This window comes from Besnoitia besnoiti, chromosome VI (assembly GCF_002563875.1).
Source record: "Besnoitia besnoiti strain Bb-Ger1 chromosome VI, whole genome shotgun sequence".
Taxonomy (NCBI): domain Eukaryota; phylum Apicomplexa; class Conoidasida; order Eucoccidiorida; family Sarcocystidae; genus Besnoitia; species Besnoitia besnoiti.
Window position 1 is genome coordinate 2,835,103 of NC_042361.1, and position 18,877 is coordinate 2,853,979.

At 57.0% G+C, this 18,877-nt stretch overlaps 3 protein-coding genes across 3 annotated transcripts; 2 read left to right on the plus strand and 1 right to left on the minus strand.

The window, feature by feature from the left end:
• Positions 1-1,431: 1,431 nt before the first annotated feature.
• Positions 1,432-2,616, plus strand: BESB_068100 (uncharacterized protein; the record flags this gene model as incomplete). Its single annotated transcript, XM_029365203.1, has 1 exon — positions 1,432-2,616. One exon carries the CDS (start codon positions 1,432-1,434, stop codon positions 2,614-2,616), a length of 1,185 nt encoding a protein of 394 aa, XP_029218786.1.
• A 2,026-nt stretch (positions 2,617-4,642) lies between these two features.
• On the minus strand, positions 4,643-6,271 carry BESB_068110 (uncharacterized protein; the record flags this gene model as incomplete). Its single annotated transcript, XM_029365204.1, has 4 exons — positions 4,643-5,206; positions 5,416-5,505; positions 5,876-6,096; positions 6,229-6,271. The coding sequence occupies 4 exons, from the start codon at positions 6,269-6,271 to the stop codon at positions 4,643-4,645; spliced, it is 918 nt and encodes a 305-aa protein (XP_029218787.1).
• Positions 6,272-10,406: 4,135 nt separating this feature from the next.
• Positions 10,407-17,567, plus strand: BESB_068120 (MCM2/3/5 family protein; the record flags this gene model as incomplete). The annotated part of the gene is made up of 11 exons (XM_029365205.1): positions 10,407-10,784; positions 11,170-11,454; positions 11,782-12,091; positions 12,406-12,674; positions 12,998-13,656; positions 13,995-14,231; positions 14,592-14,958; positions 15,366-15,583; positions 16,660-16,747; positions 17,144-17,244; positions 17,537-17,567. 11 exons carry the CDS (start codon positions 10,407-10,409, stop codon positions 17,565-17,567), a joined length of 2,943 nt encoding a protein of 980 aa, XP_029218788.1.
• Between the last annotated feature and the right edge of the window lie 1,310 nt (positions 17,568-18,877).

Sequence of the window (18,877 nt, forward strand, 5' to 3'; positions counted from 1 at the left end):
GGCGGAAGAGCCTACTCTGGAGATGAGCACACGAGGAGGCTGGCATCATGCCCTCGGCGAGGTGAGCAGCTAGCTCGACGTATGTTTATCTATTGACAGTTGATGTGGGAAGGGACCATTTTTCTGAAATGTGTCGAGTCTTTAGACGCCCGCGTCTCACGACCATCATCCGAGGAGAGGAGGATTTTTGTTTTCGCGTGTGGTGGCGCAGTTCGTGATCGCTGGCCATGATGTGCTTCACGAGACGTAAGGCGTTTCTCGAGGCGCATCAGGTGGTCACACCGCCACGCTCTGAATCGAACGGGGCACAGCAGCACGTAGGGGGGACGTCAATAACTCGCTTGTCTCTGTGGTCACAACACTCGATACCCTCTGGTGCAGCTTCGACTGCCAAGCACGTGGTTGTGCCTGCAACCAACGGTCGACGGCTCACTCTGCTTCAGTTTGAAAGAGTTTCGCTAACGGCCAGTGGACACACGCAACCACCACGAAGGCCCTCAGAATAGCTCACGGCGAGCGGGTGGCAGTACCCTTGAGGCGGTAATCCTCGTGCGTCTGCTTTTCTGCCCGGAGAAACAATAGGTACAGCCTCAAGATAAAACACTACATAATTATAACATGAACAGAATGGTCAACGGCCGCCACTTCATGGCTCATTACATGGACGCAGTGGAAACCCGACGTTGTTGCGGAAACGCGCTCGTTCGTCTCAGGTTTTCTGTAGCAGGTGTTGTGTGTGTCTCCTGTACGCAGATTGCCCTTGCGTTCTGGACCCCGCGTGTAGCACGAGTGGAAGTTTCTCTCGTTAGAGTAGTGGGATGGGGGAGTTGTAGCATCCTTCACCACTCCGCTCCAAAATTTGAGGGGGAGGCGTCGCGTTTGCCTTCGGTGTTGTTCGAGCAACTGAATGTGTGGAAGCGCCCGTGGGACGGACGTGTATCGCACGTCTTACCAAAGAAGGGTGAAACAGAGGCGATGAAAGTAAGTCGAATCACGTGGAACGGCTCATGCTCATTCGCCGGCGGTATTGCAGATTTGTGAGCTGTCGCGCGTCTCTTTAGGTGCCTGCCCTCCAGGCAGATGTTCGGATGCATACCCACTACATGGGAGCTGCATGGTGCCGCCGGAGAACAAGTACCTGACTGACTACACGTTGAATGTGCGATGCTTTGCGTCTCGTGAGCGGTCCTTCAAAGATAGCGATGTCGGGTATTTCCCGCGAAGGAGGACTTCCTGCATGGTTTGCGGAATGCTTCCCTGTGAGTGGCACTGTTTTTTCTGGCGGGACAGGAATTATTTGCAGCTGCGTGAATCCGCGATACCCTGGTTCCGCCCAGAATTTTTAACGTTTGCATCGTGCTAGGGTGCCGCTCTTTCAGCGAGTGGCTCGTTCGGTGTTCTTATTGACTGATCCGCTGCTGAATCTGGGAAATGGCGGATAAAGTTGCTCCGTCCTCTCTGGGGGGGGTAGCCGCGTCAGAGGGGGTATCTACGCCACAGCGGGGAGCCGTGTCGAACCGAGGTACTGTCGCGGTGTCGCAAGCCCCTGCCACTGCGGGGATAGCGCCTCTGGTGAATCCACTGACCGCAGCAGCATTTGAGGATGAAGCCCAACGCAAGCGGACGGAGGCCATCGCGCATCAGGCCACGGCCTGCCTATGGACTAGCATGAGCTGGTTTGTACTACTGGGCATACTCGCCATATTTTGCATCTCGTATGCAAATGTGGCATTTTCGTGTATCCTCATCGTTGGTGGCATCGTGATCCCGGCTCTGGGTCTAGCAGGTGTGTACATGTCGAAACGGGGTTTTCTCCTCGCTTACCTGATATGGGGAACCATCATGCTTATTTTACTCATAGCGATGTGGGTATACAATGTATACGTATTGGTCAACGCCGTTGACGTCTTGGGTGCCTCCCTCGGCTACACGTGGGAGGTTGGTTACATACGGCCCGACTGGCACGACCGCTTTGGCTTCCCCGAAAGCCACACCGAGGACCATTCTCCGCCGGGGTGGATGAGGACCGCTTTTCCGGATCACGAAGGTTCAACCTTATTCACGATGAAGGACAACCAGGAGCCACCGATGAGTGGTACGAATGGTATAGAGGCGTCGTTATTTCCGCCGTCACACTCTGTAACAGCGGGGGAAGACGCGCAAGCCTTGCTTCAGGTTTGTGTGGACGGCGCAGCGAAGCAGCCTGACTTTTCCACAGATACAGGCATGGTTCTTGAAGCGCTCAGTACGCGTGGCTGGCTGTGCGCGTATTCGAAAGCCGAAATTATGAACTTCCGCAAATGGCCTGTGAATTGTTGGCATACATGTGGCTACAAGTATCTGAGTGCGGGTCACTCGCTTTCGTCATCAGATCCTACAGATGTGCATCGCCTGCAGAGCTTCATAGAGCACCTGAAATCCATATCCCCCGATGAACAGCAGGAATGCATGTTGTACACCATGGCAACAGCATGCTCGATCCAGGACAAGCACTATCTCGTTGTGTGGGTGATTCTGATATCTGTGTGGCTTTTGTGCGCATGCATTGGTTGCTGCTGCGTGACGCCGGTCTCTCTGGGGTTTAGTGGCAAGGTTTGGACCCTGCTTCGTGGATAGACAGAGGCGACACTGTGAAACTCAAGTGCAGCGGGTTTACTATCTTTAAGGACCCAAGCAAAACGGGAGAGAACCGTTCGCCTTCTCCCACTCCCCAAAGAATTTTTATAAATAGGAGGTAAGATTAGCGCGGGTCGGGGCGCCTACGGAAAATGGTTCTTCCTTCTCAGCGGAGGGTCATCACTTACCCTAAATGGGATGTCTGTGACATGCTGAGAAACATGGGGCGATGGGAGGAAACTGAGGCTCTTATCTGGCATATTTACGCCATTTGCACCCTACGCTGTTACTTTCCTTTCTAATGGTTTCATCCGCACTTGTACAGTGTGTGCAATAGTCGCGCGAGCCTCTGTAGTGGACAAGAACTGAGTCGCGCGCGTTTCAAAGGAGCGCGGCGCATAGACGTCCGATACGGCGTCCACTGCTGGTTTGACATCGAAGAAGAGTGCATGGGTAGAACGCGTAATAACTGGACGCAGGCCTGATGCCGTCTCCGCCAGCAAGGCCGTCTTCGTCAACCTCCAATGCTATGTCACCCGTGTGCGCACTGTTACCACTGAGCTTCCAGAGTTATTTGCGTGAGAGCTGTTATTGCGTTCGCAGTCGGCATACGGGCGAGAGGCGCCCAGCAGCCAAATGTATTTAGGCTTTGTTTCTGTGGATCGCGTTGTGGTCTACTCAGTGGCAGTGAGCGCCGCGAGGAATCCATTTCCTGCCCCCCCTTACAGCATTGCTCCATTTCATGTGTGAACGCTTCTCAACCTTCCCTGAGTCACGCGCTGCACCATATCCATCACTCAGAGCAAGGAATAGAGGTCGAGCTGTGGTATTAGTCTGTATCGGTGATTTGAATCTGAAAGGTCCTCGAAGCATTTAGAAGAGCGGCAAGCTCGTGGTGTCCCCCTCGCTGCTTCACTGGGTCTGCAAACTCTAGAATCACCTGAAGTGACCGGCGTAATGCACTGCACCACAAGTGGAAGGAAGACATTCCCGTTGTGATAGTTTGGGGCTTGTTCTTCGTTCCCAAGTGCGCTGATCGCGGCAGAGAGTCTTGATCCGCAGAACAGTGCGCAATGCTTCACGAAGCGTAGCCATGTAACCTCTCGGAACGCAGGTATTGGCCGTACACATGCGGGCGCAGACTAATTTTGCAGTCTGAATAGTTCTACGCGATATTGTACTAGATGTTTTCACTGTTGTTGTCGCGCGGTCCTCCGAGGCCGCATAGAGGGGCGAGCATCTCCAGTTTCTCTCGGACGGCTCTCCCAACCCTATATGGGCAACAACTTCCTCACTCGGAAGGACGAACATTCGCATGAATTTCTTTCGAGGAACAAAAGGTCCACCAGCACCTCTAGCGGAGACAGTGAACGCGACCACTGCCAGTGTAGAACGTAATTAATGTTGACCGTGTTGCCTCGGTCGTGCAAGTCTCACAGTGACACAAACGCACGAGGCATGTCCACAATGGTGTACAGTGCGTTCTCAAAGGTGGATCGAAATGGATTCATTTCCCGTCATAACAGAGGACCGGCGGAGATGGATTCGCCCTCTCCCCCCCCCCCTTTCACAAGGGGGTCGCGTACACGTTTTCCACAAAATAGCCTCTAAGCAAATTCGTACGTGCCCCCTGTCTGTGGGCATTCCCCCTCGTACTAGGCAACCCTGCTCCTCATTCCCCTTATAGGTGTCGTGGAGATCTAGTTCTCCGCCTCACATCCTGTGCTGCGCTAGAGAGATCCTGCTTCTGTAGAGTATTCGGTATCACACAGAATCCCTTGCCTTCAAGGCCGGTTGCGGTAAGCACCAGACGCTGCCGCCAACGACAGCAGCCGCACCACTGGGCAAAAGGCGTCAGCACGCCAATTGTAATGGGCAACTAACGACCCACGCCCTTTCGCTGCAGTGGTGGTCGCCCACCTTGTAACAGCCTCTTCACCACCTCCTCAGCCCCTTTGAGGTGGGGACCTCCTGATGTGCGAAGGCCGTACAACCCTATCAGCTATAGATCCTTTATCGGGCCTCTCTATTCGTCCCCGAGCAACGAGGCTGACGGCCACGAACTACTCAAGGAGTGACCAGGGGCACTTTTCCCTGTCGTACTGCTGCCAGAGCGCAGAGGCGACTGGTTCGTCGCTTTCCTGGGGCCAAACTGTCCAAGCACTTCCTCCTCGTTGTCCGTAGCTGTACCCGGTCCATCTGGCAGTCCCGCCTGAGTATACATGTAGCTCTCACGGAGCGCAGCATCCTCACGACTTCGGCGAGTCCTGGCAGCTACCACAGAAACCTGGGTCTGCGCACGGGCAAACGCGGCAGCCAGCGCGTGCTGCACCTGGTTAAGAGACTCTTCAATCTCTAGCAAGCTCGGGAGACCTGCAGCCAGCTGACGCGAAGCGGAAAAGGCAGATACTCCGCCCTTCACTCTAGCCACATCATGTGCGGCGCTTACTGCACCCAGCATAAGCTTGTCCACCTCAGTCGCGAGCCCTGAAAGTTCCTTTGTCAGCTTGTTCACCTCGGCGGCGCCTGCAGAATCTTCTTCGTTCTCCTCGGTTGAGCCGTTCGCGGCAACAGTGATTCCGATGGTTGACTCACGCAAACCGAGCGGGCGAGAATGGCGTTGTTGAACAGCGTGTAGATTAGCATAGTCCTGCTTACCTCTAAGCAGCTCCGCCTTTTCAATGACGTTTTGAAGAGCTGCGACGACATGAACCGCTCGTTCTAAAATCTCTCGTGATATAGCTCGCAGACGGTTCTCTTTCTCGTCAAGGAACGCAACGCAAGCGTTTGTCGCCGTACTGCAACTCCCTCAAAAACGGTTGCTTCCGCCTCAAGTTGCAGCTGTTCTGCCTCCATCGTCTTCACAATTTGCTCCACTTCAGCACGAACCTGGCATACACATATCAAGATACGCAGCATGTAAACGCATCTTCACGCAGGCGCGCGGACATTCTGTGTCTTCACGGGAAACAGCTTAACGGAAAGAATTGTACCTACGGGCCTCTGTACGACTTTCCAGAGAGCCTAGTCCGTTTCCTGTCTTTCTGTGTCCCCGAAAAAATGTCACAGCATTCTGCGAGGAGGGAGAGGACGGCTTCTAGCAGAAATTTAGTTTAACTTAGCGAAATCAGTTCATGTGCTGTCTATCAACAATTCGTAGCGGGAACGCTGCCAGATATGTGTCCTCGACTATGGTGTGCACTCTCAAATGCGCATGTGTTACACCTTTCGAGCGTGGAACCCTGCACCGCGTTCTTACTTCGGTGGCTTCATATTGCATTTCGTTGATTCGCTCCATGTATGCGGCGACGTTCTTCTGGAGTGCTGGATCTTGAAGCTCCGCTGCTTCCTGCGTCACCGCCTCCACCTCTCTGATGCCCGTGACGTACCGGGCAAGGACTGTCCGGAACTGGGCAAGCAGTGCCTCCGCTTGAGCTTTATTATGGAAGACCGTGCTGCGAATTTCGGCGCTAAGACCGCCTGTAAGAATGTACGGGTCGACGATGATTACCGATGGTAGAGTAAGTGTCACATACGATTCCGTAATGCGCCGGCTCAAAACCGAGGGCTGTCGTCAGAACGATTAATAAGTGACCCGGATGGCAGCCTGACTATGGCCCAGGGCCTCAGAGAAACTCCCAGCGGTTCCCGGCATACCCCGAGCCCGTTTGATTGGTTTTCATACTTCTCCCAGCTACGCCCCCGCAGACGCGGTTTGCATTGCAATGTGACCCCAATCAGCTCGAGAACAACTGTTGCATTTCCGTGGGCTGCCAAGCGGTGACGCTCATTTCAGCCTCCAGTGTGAGAGAGCGATGCTGGAAGCACTTGCGTGTCCGCACAGCGCTGAAAAAAGCCCCTCACAGCGCGGCCCTACTTGCCAGCCTACCCCACGTTGTGACGCCAGCACGGAGAGGAGACTGGAGGTTTGAACGTCACAGAATACAGTGCTACGCAATCATCTCTTACATAGCCGCTATGAATATTGGGAAAGAGCGCATGCCTTATCTGAAACTGCCTTGGCTCCCTGCTGAGGCAGCATAAATGGCACTTGGATGCCGTTCATCCGTTGCAGGCTATCCTGCCGCGTGATGGTGGACTCCTGGTGCAGTTCGCTCCGCTTCTGATGAAACCACAGGCACCGATGGACATATCAACTCGAGTTGACATCGCGAAAAGCACTGTTACTCTGAGTAACTTGCTAACCCGATAATTACACCTCCAGGTTGATAGCGCTCCCGAATCGCGAAAGCCTATTGCTCATGCGAGTGGGAATCCTTGCTCACGTGAGACGGAGAACAACAATGAAAAAAATACCGGTAGTGGAACGGGCCCGACTTTTCGCGGTTGGCCCTGCACGCCGAGCAAGAACAATGCAAGTTTCAAGTGCTGAAAACTCTCACAAGCGAACAAAAGCGAAGCGGACGATAGAACAGTCACCAACACCCACGTGGTAATGCACAAGGTTGCTACCAGTGTGCCAGGCTGAGCGAAGTTCCTGAAAGACGTTGCTTGTATTTTCCACTCGCCGGAGCCACTGGCGGAGATGCGTGATTGTTCGCTAGTGAGCACTGAAAAGCCTCGTTGACGCCCCCCACGTCACGACGTGTATCTGCGGACGAATGCTTCACCGCCACCCACGTTTGACTAGTCTCTTCCACAACTTAGAGCTTACACCGCCCTAGTGCTTGTTATTCCAGAGGCCCGTCAAATACACTGGATGCGAACAGCGTCCAGACAAATAAAGCTGTATCCACAGAGCTGTTGTCCAGGTCAGTGGTAGAAACGATATCTTCGGCGAGTGGAGCACCCGGTCCACATCAGCGGGCTTGAACAGGGTCACAACCGATCCTCCGCTTGCGGCACACGCGTCGCACTCGAAGAGATCTACGGTAGGAATCCAAATATCATCCACAAAGAATCACTGCTGAATTGCCTACACACCTCTAGTCCACACCGAGCGTCACGTGGATTCCGTGTGACTCGACTTCGGGCGAGGACGGCGACGTGCACCGTCTTGCGACGATGACCGCAGAGGCCGTCTTTTTGGTCTCATTTTGCCTTCCATGAGTTCTTGCAGCCCGCGCCTTCGCGCCGCCGCCCGATCGTGAGAGGTGAGCCACTCGAGATATCTAACATTTTCATGCTCTCTCTCTCGAGAGGTTTCCCTCAGGGAGAGAAGGTAAAGGTAGGCGAATGGCAAAGCAAAGAATGGCACAAAATGAAACACCGGAAACTTCTTTATTAACATGGTTGATAATAGAAGAGACCCCACTATGTATGGCTGGAAGAATGGGACGGGCGGTTCGCGGCTCGGTATGCGCTTCTTGTTCTCCGTCGAGTCGGCAGACGTTTCTGAAGTCCGCGCGCTTTCGACGAGAGCGGCTCTTCCATCCTGAATATCGCTCGCGTCGGCCTCATCCTCTGGAGGGTCCCTCGCATCAGTACCCCTGTTACGTAATTTTACGGGGGCGTTCCCTGTTTCCGCTGGAGGCCGAGGCGAGCGGGGGACATTTTTTCGGGTATGACCCAGGTTGTCCTCAGCCAGTGTTTGCACGACGAAACAAACGCCTGCAATCACAAGAAGAAACGTCACGGAGTACCGGCGAAATCGCGTGCCCCCCGCCATCCTTCGATACTGCCCCCTCTCAACAAAACTTCCTGCTGGGTTAATCACCGGAATTGAACGCGGCGTCCGCGAGGCACTGCGCTCCGCAGCGGAGCGCCTGCGAGCTGTTGACGATGCGGACGACCAAAACAGTTGCGGGCCGGCGGATTGAGAGAATGCGCAAAATGAATACAGTCAATCAGCACAAGGTTTCACAGGGAGCTCCGCAACTCCCGTCTGAGCGGTTCAACGCGTCTCTACTTATTCTGCGCGAGGTTGACTCGACGATGTCGTTACAACCCCTGGGCGCTACAACGCAGCAACACTTGTTGGCGAACGCTGCAGAACGATGCCTCGGACTACAACGTCCTCGGACTACAACGTGAAGCTTGTCTCTGTTTCATACGGCCTCAATTCTTCTCTTAGCGTAGAACGCAAGTAGCACCGCCTCTGGCATGACACAACGAGACACCCTGTCGAGACTGTACTGGACGGAGACGCGGCGTGACCTAGGAGGCAGGCTCAACCCCCCCCTCAGTGGGTTGGCTGCTGTGACACCATCTACACCTTTTTCCTTATTCCGTGCCGAGTCTCTTCGTTTCATCCCTCGACTGCGACTCGGCTGTGAAAATGATGTGCTCTTCCCTTATAAAAAGCGACGAACTAGGATAGGCAACAACGTCACGCCGGTCGGCATGGCCTCTGGGGCCCCGTTGCGCACCCGGCAGCAGGGGGCGGCAGGTTGGAAGGACAGACGACAACTTTACACTGAAAAACCGGTCTTTTCGCTTGTCACTTCGTCCTTTATCTACCAATCGGTTGTACCGGACGCCGGATTTCGCCGTCGTACACGTATAGCTGATAGCAGAGCCGCTCTCGTGCGCGAGAGCTGAGGAGTTTGTCCATACATCGGGCTCTGTATCGGGTACACGCCTGCCGCAGTGCACACGGCGCGATGCGCGAGAATACGTCTGAGTACGTGAGAGACCTAGGCTGTGTCCGGACACATGGAAAACTCGCATATTCCAAGATTTCTTCTGTTTGCCTGCTGTGCGCATTGTCTGAAGGCGATGGCGGACGACTTCCAGCCGAAACGTGTATCTGAACATCACTCGCTTGCCGCATCGCACAGTTGCGCATCTTGTTGTTGCATCTCTCCCCGTCGCGCGGCCACGAAATCAGGCGTGCTTCCGGCGGCGACCACCCCCCTTCTTCCTCCCCCTTTTTCTCAGTACTCTTGGGGCGCACTGGAGTTCTCCTCGTTCAAGGCTTCGAAACCGCCTGTTCACTAGAGCAGCCGGGAGTTTTCTTTTTGTGTCAGCAGGCCGTTTAGTCTGTGTGCCGTTTCGGATTTCTGGGCAGTTGACCGGCTTTTCGCGGAACGCTCATTTTCCTCGCGTGTGCGTCCCGGGTTTGCTGATCTGTCCGAGTGCTTCGGCCAGTTTGGTGAAGCCTTCTCGCAACACAAATCTGGCTCGATCGACAGAAATTCTTTCCGTCTTTCGCCGTCCTTCCACGGTAACGGGTAGCTTCAGACGCTGAGCCTGTATCTACACCAGATTCTGCAACACCCATGACGTTGGCAAACGGCCGAAGGGATCTTCAGCGCCTGCCAGCTTTTCTCCACTTGTCCTGATGTAGTATAACTCGTAGCGGCGCTGTGGACGACGTCTTCCAGTTATTCGATTTCTTTCTCAACGTCTGTCCGTCAGCGAAGCCGTCTTCTGGCGTGCACGGAGTTTTCGCGGTCCCGTACCTCCGTGTGCAAGTCTCAATCCCACGGTGGTTGTGAGCATTCACCGCAATCCTGCGAACCCTCCACACCCCGTTTCCTTAGTCCACACCCACACACGCAACAAGGATTCCTGACTTGCCTCTCATATTATTGTTGCGACAACGCATATCGCGCATTTTTGTGGGACTCCTTGTTTTGTGTCTGGACACGCCCCCGGTCCCTCCTCCCTGCCCGCCAGGCGTCTGCGGCCACCAAGTTCGCTGCAGCTCTTCTTTTCTTGCGTCAGCAAGCCTGTTATCCGTCGAGGTCTGGCTCGTGGGATAGCGTTCTGGCGTTTGTCTTTGCCAACTGTTTCGCTGACGCCCGCTGTTATTTCGCCTCTCCTTCTGATCGGCCGCTCGTCTCCTGCGGGCTGTTTGGCTGCTTTTCTGCTGAGGAAACGGCACGATGGCGTCGTATGTGACAGACGACTTTGACCGCCCGGGCGGGGACGGCGCGGTCGGCGCGGACGCGACAGAAGGAGGAGAGGAGGACATGACTGGAACCATGTCTGGTCAACACGGGATGATGGGGGAGACGCTCGAGTTTCACGCGAGCAGCATCCGGCGGCGCAACCAGGGCTTGGCGGGCAAGCAGCGAGGTCTCCGCTCGCGGGTCATCTCGACCATGTCTGAGGGCGGACTGGAGACTGCCGAGGGTGCCATCGTCAACTACGAGGAAGAAGTCAAGCTTCAGCGACAGCTCGGCGAAGAGAGCAACCTGGAGCGCGGCCGGCGCATGAAGGACCTCAGCAACGCCTTCAAACGCGACCTTGAAACCATACCCGTGAGTCGTCGTGCGTGCCGCGAAAGGGAGGTTCCCACGTCAACAAGCGGCGCGCAGGACTCGCACCGCAGGTCTGCGGCTCAGAGGCCATCGATATGTCGAGAATTCCCACAGGAACACCGTTCGTGGAGTCTTTCGTATCTATTCTTGTGTGCATCGATAGTCAGTGGACTGTCCGCGAGGTCTGTGGATTCCGTCTCACGCTGCATGCATGTCCTGGAAGCGACAACTTCCCACGAGCGACAACAATTGCCCGATTGTACGCTGCAGGCAGAACCTCCTGCGCGCGCACGTATATGTATATATATGTGTATATATGTATATATATGTATTTAGAACTTCATCTCTGCGGCCCCCGGTGTCGCGTGTGTGCGCCCTGCTGCAGGCTGTGCGGCAGCAACTTGACGCGCTTCAGAATCGCGCAGCGGCCATCGTATCGGGTCTCGAGTCTTCTTCAGTGGCGCGCCCGCAGGCGGGCGGCGACGAAGACCCTGCGCTCACCGGATCTGCGGAGAGCTGCAACCAGCGGCTGCAGCTCTCGATTTCGCTTCTGGTTCAGATGGGCGACGTGGCCTCTTTCTACGATCACCCGCTCATCCGGAATCCTTGCCTGGCTCTCCCTGCCCTTGAGACCGCCGTCCAAGAAGTCTGGAGAGAGCGCGGCGCCCTGGTAAGCATGGACGATCTCGCTCGAAAAACGTCGGGATCAAGGGAGGAAAGGAGGGGGGGAAGGGGGGGGGGGGGGGGAAAAGGAAGGCAGGGGGGTGCCCCTCCGTAGAGAGACGTCGTATGTTGTGGTTGTGCCGCTCAGCCCCTCCAGGCTTGCCTCCTGCGTTCCTTTTCTCTTGTCGCTCCCGCTCTGCCTGCCAAGCGGCGTTTCCGCGTCGTCGAGGCTCTGTGAGGCGTTCACCTGCTTTCTGTCTCCCTCAGTCTCTCCGTGCGTCTCGGGCCTTTCCTCACGCGTCGTGGCCGATGAACTCCTTTTCTGTTTGCGCAGGGACCGGCGCCCCGCGTAGGGATTCTCGGCTGGCTGGGGCACGACCACGTGACACCGCGGGGGCTGAACAGCGTGAAAGTCAACCGCCTGGTCTGCGTTGAGGGCGTGGTGAATCGCTGCACAGCCGTCCAGCCGAAGCTCTGCCGGGCGGTCTACGTCAGCGAAATCCAGGGCGGACAGGCGTTTCCTGGTCAGGAGGAGGCGCTCGACGGCGGCGACGGCCAGGAGCGGCAGGTCTACGTCCGCGCGTTCTACGACGTCTCCAACCTCGACAAAGACATTCGAGACACGCAGCCGCCCCCTGAGAGAGGTGGGGAACCACCCGACTCACCTGAACGCCCAGTCCGGCGTGCCGCAGATATCTCTCTCTCCGCACGCGATCGTGGTTTCGTACACATCGCGCGCCAAGACGCGCGAAAGGGGGGGGACGGAGGAGGGGGAAGACGCAAGGCGAATGCAGTCACTCAGGTAGATCGCGGGACAGCCGCACAGGAATGCGAACAGATGGTGTTGTCGCTGTGTGCGAGTTGCCTTGAGGGTTCTTGAGGCGCTGCCGCGACGTACGTCTTGTTTTCCCTCTGCGGGCATGCGAGAGCCGGAGTGTGTGGCGTTGAGCGTCTGCAGATCCGACTGGCGTGCGCGTGAACCGCCAAGAGTTGGGCTACTCCTACTTCAAGAACGTCCAGCGCTTCCTCGTGCAAGAAGCGCCGGAGACTGCGCCGACGGGCCAGCTGCCGCGCTACGTCGAGGTGCTCGTGGAGGAGGATCTCTGCGACAAGGTCAAATGCGGCGACCGCGTTCGCGTCTGGGGCGTCTACCGCCCGGGCATGGGCACGATCAACGGCACCAGCAGTGGCCTTGTCAAGCCCTTCCTCATCGCCAACAACCTCCAGGTGCGTCCGCGCCCACGACAGTGTGTCTCGCCGACGACTGTCGCGCCGCGTGCCGAGGCAGCACCCCGCGTCTGCGATGATTTCGGCAGTTTTCTCCGGTGGCCGGCTTGGTTTCTGTGTCTGCGTCAGGGTGCGGCTTTGCCTGCAGATCGCGACGCGCGTCGCTAATCTCTTTTCTCGCGCGGAGTTGCGCGCTCGAGCTCTCCCTCGTCTCGCACTTCAGGCCCGCACTTCAGCCTAGAGCTGCAGCTTCTATCGACGGACTGGGCTGGCGTGAATTGTCTTCTCGGTGCGTCTGCGGTCCTGCGTGCGCCGTTTTGCAGATTCTGACGGTGGCGGCTCGCGCGACGCTGATGCGGAACTTGCCTTCGGATTTGGAGAATCTGAGAATGTTTTCGCGTCGGCCGGATCTGCTCTCGGTGCTGACGCGGTCGTTTGCGCCGTCGATTTGCGGGCACGAGCTCGTCAAGCGCGGGCTGCTGCTGCAGTTGGCTGGAGGCGTCGAGCGAGTCTCGAGCGCCCATCGCATTCGCGGCGACATCCACGTGCTCCTGGTCGGCGACCCGAGTGCGGGCAAGTCGCAGCTGCTGCGCTTCGTCTTAAACCTCATCCCCGGCAGTGTCAGCGCCACCGGCCGGGGCTCCTCCGGCGTCGGTCTGACGGCCGCGATTGTCACAGACGCAGAGACTGGCGAGCGGCGCGTCGAGGGTGGCGCCATGGTCATGGCGGATCGCAGCCTCGTCTGCATCGATGAATTCGACAAAATGCTCGCGGGCGACCGCGTCGCCATCCACGAAGTCATGGAACAGCAAACTGTCACCGTGGCGAAGGCCGGCATCCACACGACGCTCAACGCCCGCTGCTCGGTCCTCGCCGCCGCGAACCCGCTCTACGGATGCTGGGCAGACGACATGGACTATAAACAACAACTCACCTTCGAAGACTCCCTCATGAGTCGATTCGACCTCATCTTCATCGTCAGGTGCGGCACGCGCGGGTGACAGGACAGAGACAGAGGCCCACGAAAGAGGGGAAGGAGGGGGGAGGGGGGGGGGGGGGGGGGGGAAGGCTCGAGAGCCGTGGTGGAGACTGCGGTGTGCACGCGCGAAATGGACGCGCATGTATGCGTCTCGTGGGCAGAGCGTGCATGCAGGCATATATACATGCCGTCTGTGCCTGAGTGCATGCGTGCTGCCGGAGGTGGAGGGGTTGACGCTTGGGTGGCCGGCGGGGTCCGCGCGGGGTGAGGGGTGGTGTTTTTTTTTTTCTGTTGAGCTTTGCGTCGTTTCTGTGGTGACCGTTTTCCCTGTGGTCTCTCAGAGACAGCGCAACTACAGCGGAGGACGAGCGGCTGGCGACGGCAGTTCTGCGCAACGTCACTGAGAAGGCGAAGCCCGTCTGCAGCGGCGGCTTGGAGAGACGCGCGGCGGGGAACTTCCAGGTGCAGCCCCACAGAGACATGGCGCAGGAGTCCGCGGAGCGCGCCGAGGACGAGGAAGAAGGCGCGACCAAAGTCTTCTGCCAGCGAAACGAAATGGCGTATCTGGACAAAGCCGGGTACGGAAGCAGAGCGCGCCACTCTTCTGGCGTCCTCCGTCGGCGACAGGGAGCTTCTGCTGCCTTCTGGCTCTCTTCTTCGTGTGACTGCGTGTCTCGGGAATGGACTTGGGAAGCGTGTTCACTGCGCACGCTCCGGTTTGCTCTGAGGCCGCCTCAGGATCCGCGCATGCGCCTGCGACACGGCAAGCCGTCTGTGAAGTGCGGCTGTGTACTACTAGTCGGGAGTCGTCGGGCGCACACCCCCTGTTTCCGGGCTGCCGCCTCGGGTGCGGCCGCGACCTCTCGCCTTTTCCTTCCTGGTGGCGCGTGACGGCGTGCATTGCCCTTCTGCTTTGCGTGTGTTGTTTTTTTCGTCAGTCGCGAGCACGAGGTGCTGACCACGGACTTCTTGAAGAAGTACATCCAGTACGTGCGACGCTGTCGCTACGAGCTCGAAGACGAGGAGGACGCGGCGCCGGCGCTGCCGGCGGGATTCGACGAGACGAAGGGCGATGCGAAGGGCCCGCAGTTGTCGGATGACGCGGCGCAGGCCATCATCAAGTTCTACTCCGACATCCGCGACCGCTGCTTCGGGCGCGGCGTCGGCACTGGCGCCAAGGAGAGCGAAAAGGCGGGCTTCAACGGAGGCGCCATGCTGCGCCCAGTCACCGCACGATCGCTCGAGGCCGTCGTCCGACTCGCCACCGCCCACGCGAAACTGAAGATGCAAAGATGGGTGACGCCGGTGAGTCGACCTGCCGCTCAAAGGCTGCGGCGACGGTGTGGACTGCGCTAGGGGGCTCGGCTGTGTAGGGCGCTCACCGGCGATGGAGGGGGCGGCGGGGGGATGGAGGAACGCGGGCACATTTGAGAGCCGTGAGCGCACACGGACAAGAAGCCCGGGCACTGCGGGCGTCTGCGTGCGGGTATGTGCCGGAATGTCCGGCAGTCGAAAGCTCCGATATACGGGGGAGTAGTCTCCTTGTTCAGCTGAGAGATTCTAGGGCGAAGGTGCTGGGCCGCGGGAAGCCCAGCGGCCGCGATGCGTCTCACAGTGCTAAGCTGGGGCTTGCTGTGAATCACCAGAAACTTGGTTTTCTGAGTGAACATGCGGGGGAGGGTGTGTGTGGCGTCGCCGCGTGGCTCTCTCAGGACGACGTGAGAGTCGCCAAGGGGATGATGCTATACACGTTGTTTGGCGAGGAACCCGAAGACGAGGAAGAAGACAGCGACCTCGACAGCGACGAGGACGAAAGTGAAGACGACGAGGAGTTCGTGGCGCCGCGCGGCCTCCGGCGGGCGAGCAAGCGCGCGGACGCGGGCGGCGAAGACGCGACACAGAAACGGGCAAGCCGGACGCGCAGCAAGAGGTGAGCGTTGGATAGAAATCATTCTCATAGAGGTGGGTAACAAAGGCGCCGCGTTCTCCTTTCCTCGCTGCAGGACTGAGAGAGGCAGCTTTGTCCACTTGGTGCTGCAGGCCTCGGCGTGCACTGGGTTTCGCACGCTTGGGCTCGGATAGTCGCCGCTTTGTTCTCCGTGCAGCAGCTGTTCTTGCAGAAGACTCGACACGGCTTTTGAGAAGAAATTTGCCGTATTTTTAGTTGCGTTTTCACGCATGCCCTCGACGTGGTGTGTTGCGGTGTTTCGATATGCGCGACAGACAACGCGGCGGCGCAGACCACAGCTCTTCTGGCCAGGACAACGATGATGACGAAGGTGTGCATTTGTGCATGGATTACGACCACGGTGGTATGCATCGTGATGCGTGGAATTCACGGTTTCATTTTAGAACCGCGACTGCGGCCGCCGACGACGCGGTCGCGTGTTTGAGACGCGGATACCTGCGTCCGTGAATGCATCTACAGTGTCTGTATACATATATATGTAATATGTCAGCGTATAAGGTCACATACCTATCTAAATAACTATGCATGGCTCACGCCTCTCGCGCCGTCGCGGGCTTCACTGAACCGCACACCCGTCGTCTGCCGCTTCTTCCCTGTCGTGGTGGATTTTCGCTCACCGACCTACTGAGCGTTCCGGGTTTTTCTTGCAGGTGCCGAGATTGCTGACCAGATGCAGAACTTGGAGCTCTCGACAGACGCCTCAAAGAAGAAGCGCCGCACGCGCGCACAGGGCGCGGGCAAGAAGGCCACTGCGGCCGCAGGTGCCGTGGGACGACTGGAGGCGGTTCACGACTTGGCCAAGAGGTGAGCGCAGCGGGCGTGCCTGCGAAGGGACTTCAGGCGGCAGCGAGGCCTCACAGAAAGCATCAGCAGAGCGAGAGGCACTTGCAGGACTGCAAGCAGCCCTACAGTGACAGCGGCTCGAGAGGCACCCGCGGAACTTCGCTTATGTCAGCGGGGAACTCTGAGTTGCGGCGGATGGGTTCTCAGGACCTCTCACTGGGTCCCCGATGGAGTCTGTGCGCGTGTGCTGTCAGGAAGGACTCCATTCACCAGTGGATCATTTCCTCCTTGCAAGCCAGCGAGGACGGCAGCGGCGTGGAAGTTAGCCAGCTCTTCGCCTTGGTAAGAGACAGCCTAGAGGCAGATCGGCGAGTTTTGTGCACCGGCTTTGCGCACGAACGGCGGCAGCGAAGAAGCGCAGCGCTCTACCGTCGTCTCGCGCTGGCGGCCGTGTGGAAACTCTCGTGCGCGCCAGGGTGAAGTAGGAATAGGCCTCTCGTGCATGTCCGCCAAGCGTTAAAGACAGTGCAGCTGAGCGGCGATATATACAGATTTCAGCCACGCAACGGAGTGTTTCCGTTCTAGAGAGGCAGTTGAACAAGGTCGCGTCCCACAAAAGGGGCAATTCGGGTAGGGGTTTTCAAAGGGTTAAGGCTAGGTTCACTCGCTGTAGAGCGGTCTGTCACCCGTCGCTCGAGACACAATCAGCACCGGCGGGTGTTTGCTGGTCTCGCGCAGGTGGCGGAGAAGGCGAAGGCAGCTGGAATGACTGGATTCTCAGAGGAGGAACTGCGTCAAGAACTCGTCGAGCTTGACAGCAGGGATTCTGCCCCTCTCTTGTAAGCATGGCGCACTTTCGTAGTTTAGCCACGTCAGACGCATACGTTCTGGACCCTCCTGCAGTTGGATCCAACTCGCAAACGGGAGATGAGGTCATATAAGGGAACGCAGGCAGCGTGCTGTAGCGCAGTAGACATACACCTGCTAGCGGCTGTTCGGAGTCTAGTTCGAAACTTCTCGATCACAGCAAGCGTAGAGGTGAAAGGGGGGTCAGCCCAGCACTGTTGTTGCGGATCTGGGTGACCCTGCAAGATTGTCAAGGCTGAGCTAGTTGAGCCTGTCTACGTGCAGGTTCCACGGCTCACGCGTCTACGAATGCTAAAGCGCGAGTGTATGCGCGACGGCGACCAGCTCGAGGACCTCTTTTCTATGTCAAAGACTACCTCTCGCTCACAGATGAAGTCTTTTTGTGTCGTACTGGTGTTGTATGCCTCGGCGAAATAGAGATGTTCGCCACCCGCGATTTTGGCGAAACGAAGCGATACTTTGTATCAGACGCCCAGTGGGGTGGAGCGAGACAGTGAGGGCGGGTTCCCTTTTTGCCCGGCTTTGAAAGCAATAGGACGAGTCTTGCGAGCTCCATTTGGCGTTTTGAAGGAATTACCGGTCTGTTTCTGAGAGGCACATCTCTATTTCAAGTCATACGGCGACGGAACAGGAGGTGCATGGGTATCAAGCTGTGCTACCATCCGACGTACGAGAGTTCTTCCGGGCGTATCGAGACGGTAGAATATGCCACATGGATGAAGGCCGCCAGCCTGCGATGCTTGTGTGAATGACCTTTTGTCGTGACGGCGAGTTGAAGCAAGGGGGACACCTCCCCATGGGTGGGTTTATCCGCAGCGCAGTTAGAGCACTCTTTTTCGGTACGCTGTGGGATCTTTGGGAATGGTATTCGGAATCGAGCTCGTGACCCGTACAAAACGCACTGAGGGAGAACCACAGCATTCGCGTGTGTGACAATGCCCAGTCTACATTGTATACTTGTATCTCCTGAAGACGTGAGGGTTTGCTTCATCTGTCTAGTTCACAAGGTTTACTGTTTGTAATTAAAGTACTTGCACCTTAGAATCAAATTGCCACACTTTTCCAGCCGGCCAGTCTCGCAGTCCGGGGCGATGCAGGTGAAGCGCACGAGTTTTTGGATTAGCATTAATCCGATCAGTTGCTCTCATCTCCACGAATGACGCAGGACCTAGCATTGAGCAAATGTTACATTGACGGTTTGAGGTATTGAATCTACAGCACGAAATACTCACAGTGACACGTGGCAGCAACTCCGCTTCTGGCAGACCCATCATGGGTCGGCACCTGAGGGCTTGCTGAACTATTGAGATATCAAAAATGTTTCTAACAGCCAATGGAATCCGGCGAGCTCGTACAGCCTTCTATAGAGCAGCGGCGTGCCAGAATGGCGGAGACTATATGAACCGCCTTAATGCAACTGAAACCGAATAATGCGGATTTCCCCCTTGTGTTAAGTGACTGCCTTTTCACGTTGGTGCAAGAGAAAAAAGGGTGGTCTTTTCGCGCAGTGAAAGAAACGCTGCTGTCGCTGATGCTGCTGTCCGGACTTGAACGTACTCTGTTAGATAATCGAAGTAAACTTCCGGTTCTGGCGGGCTGTAATGC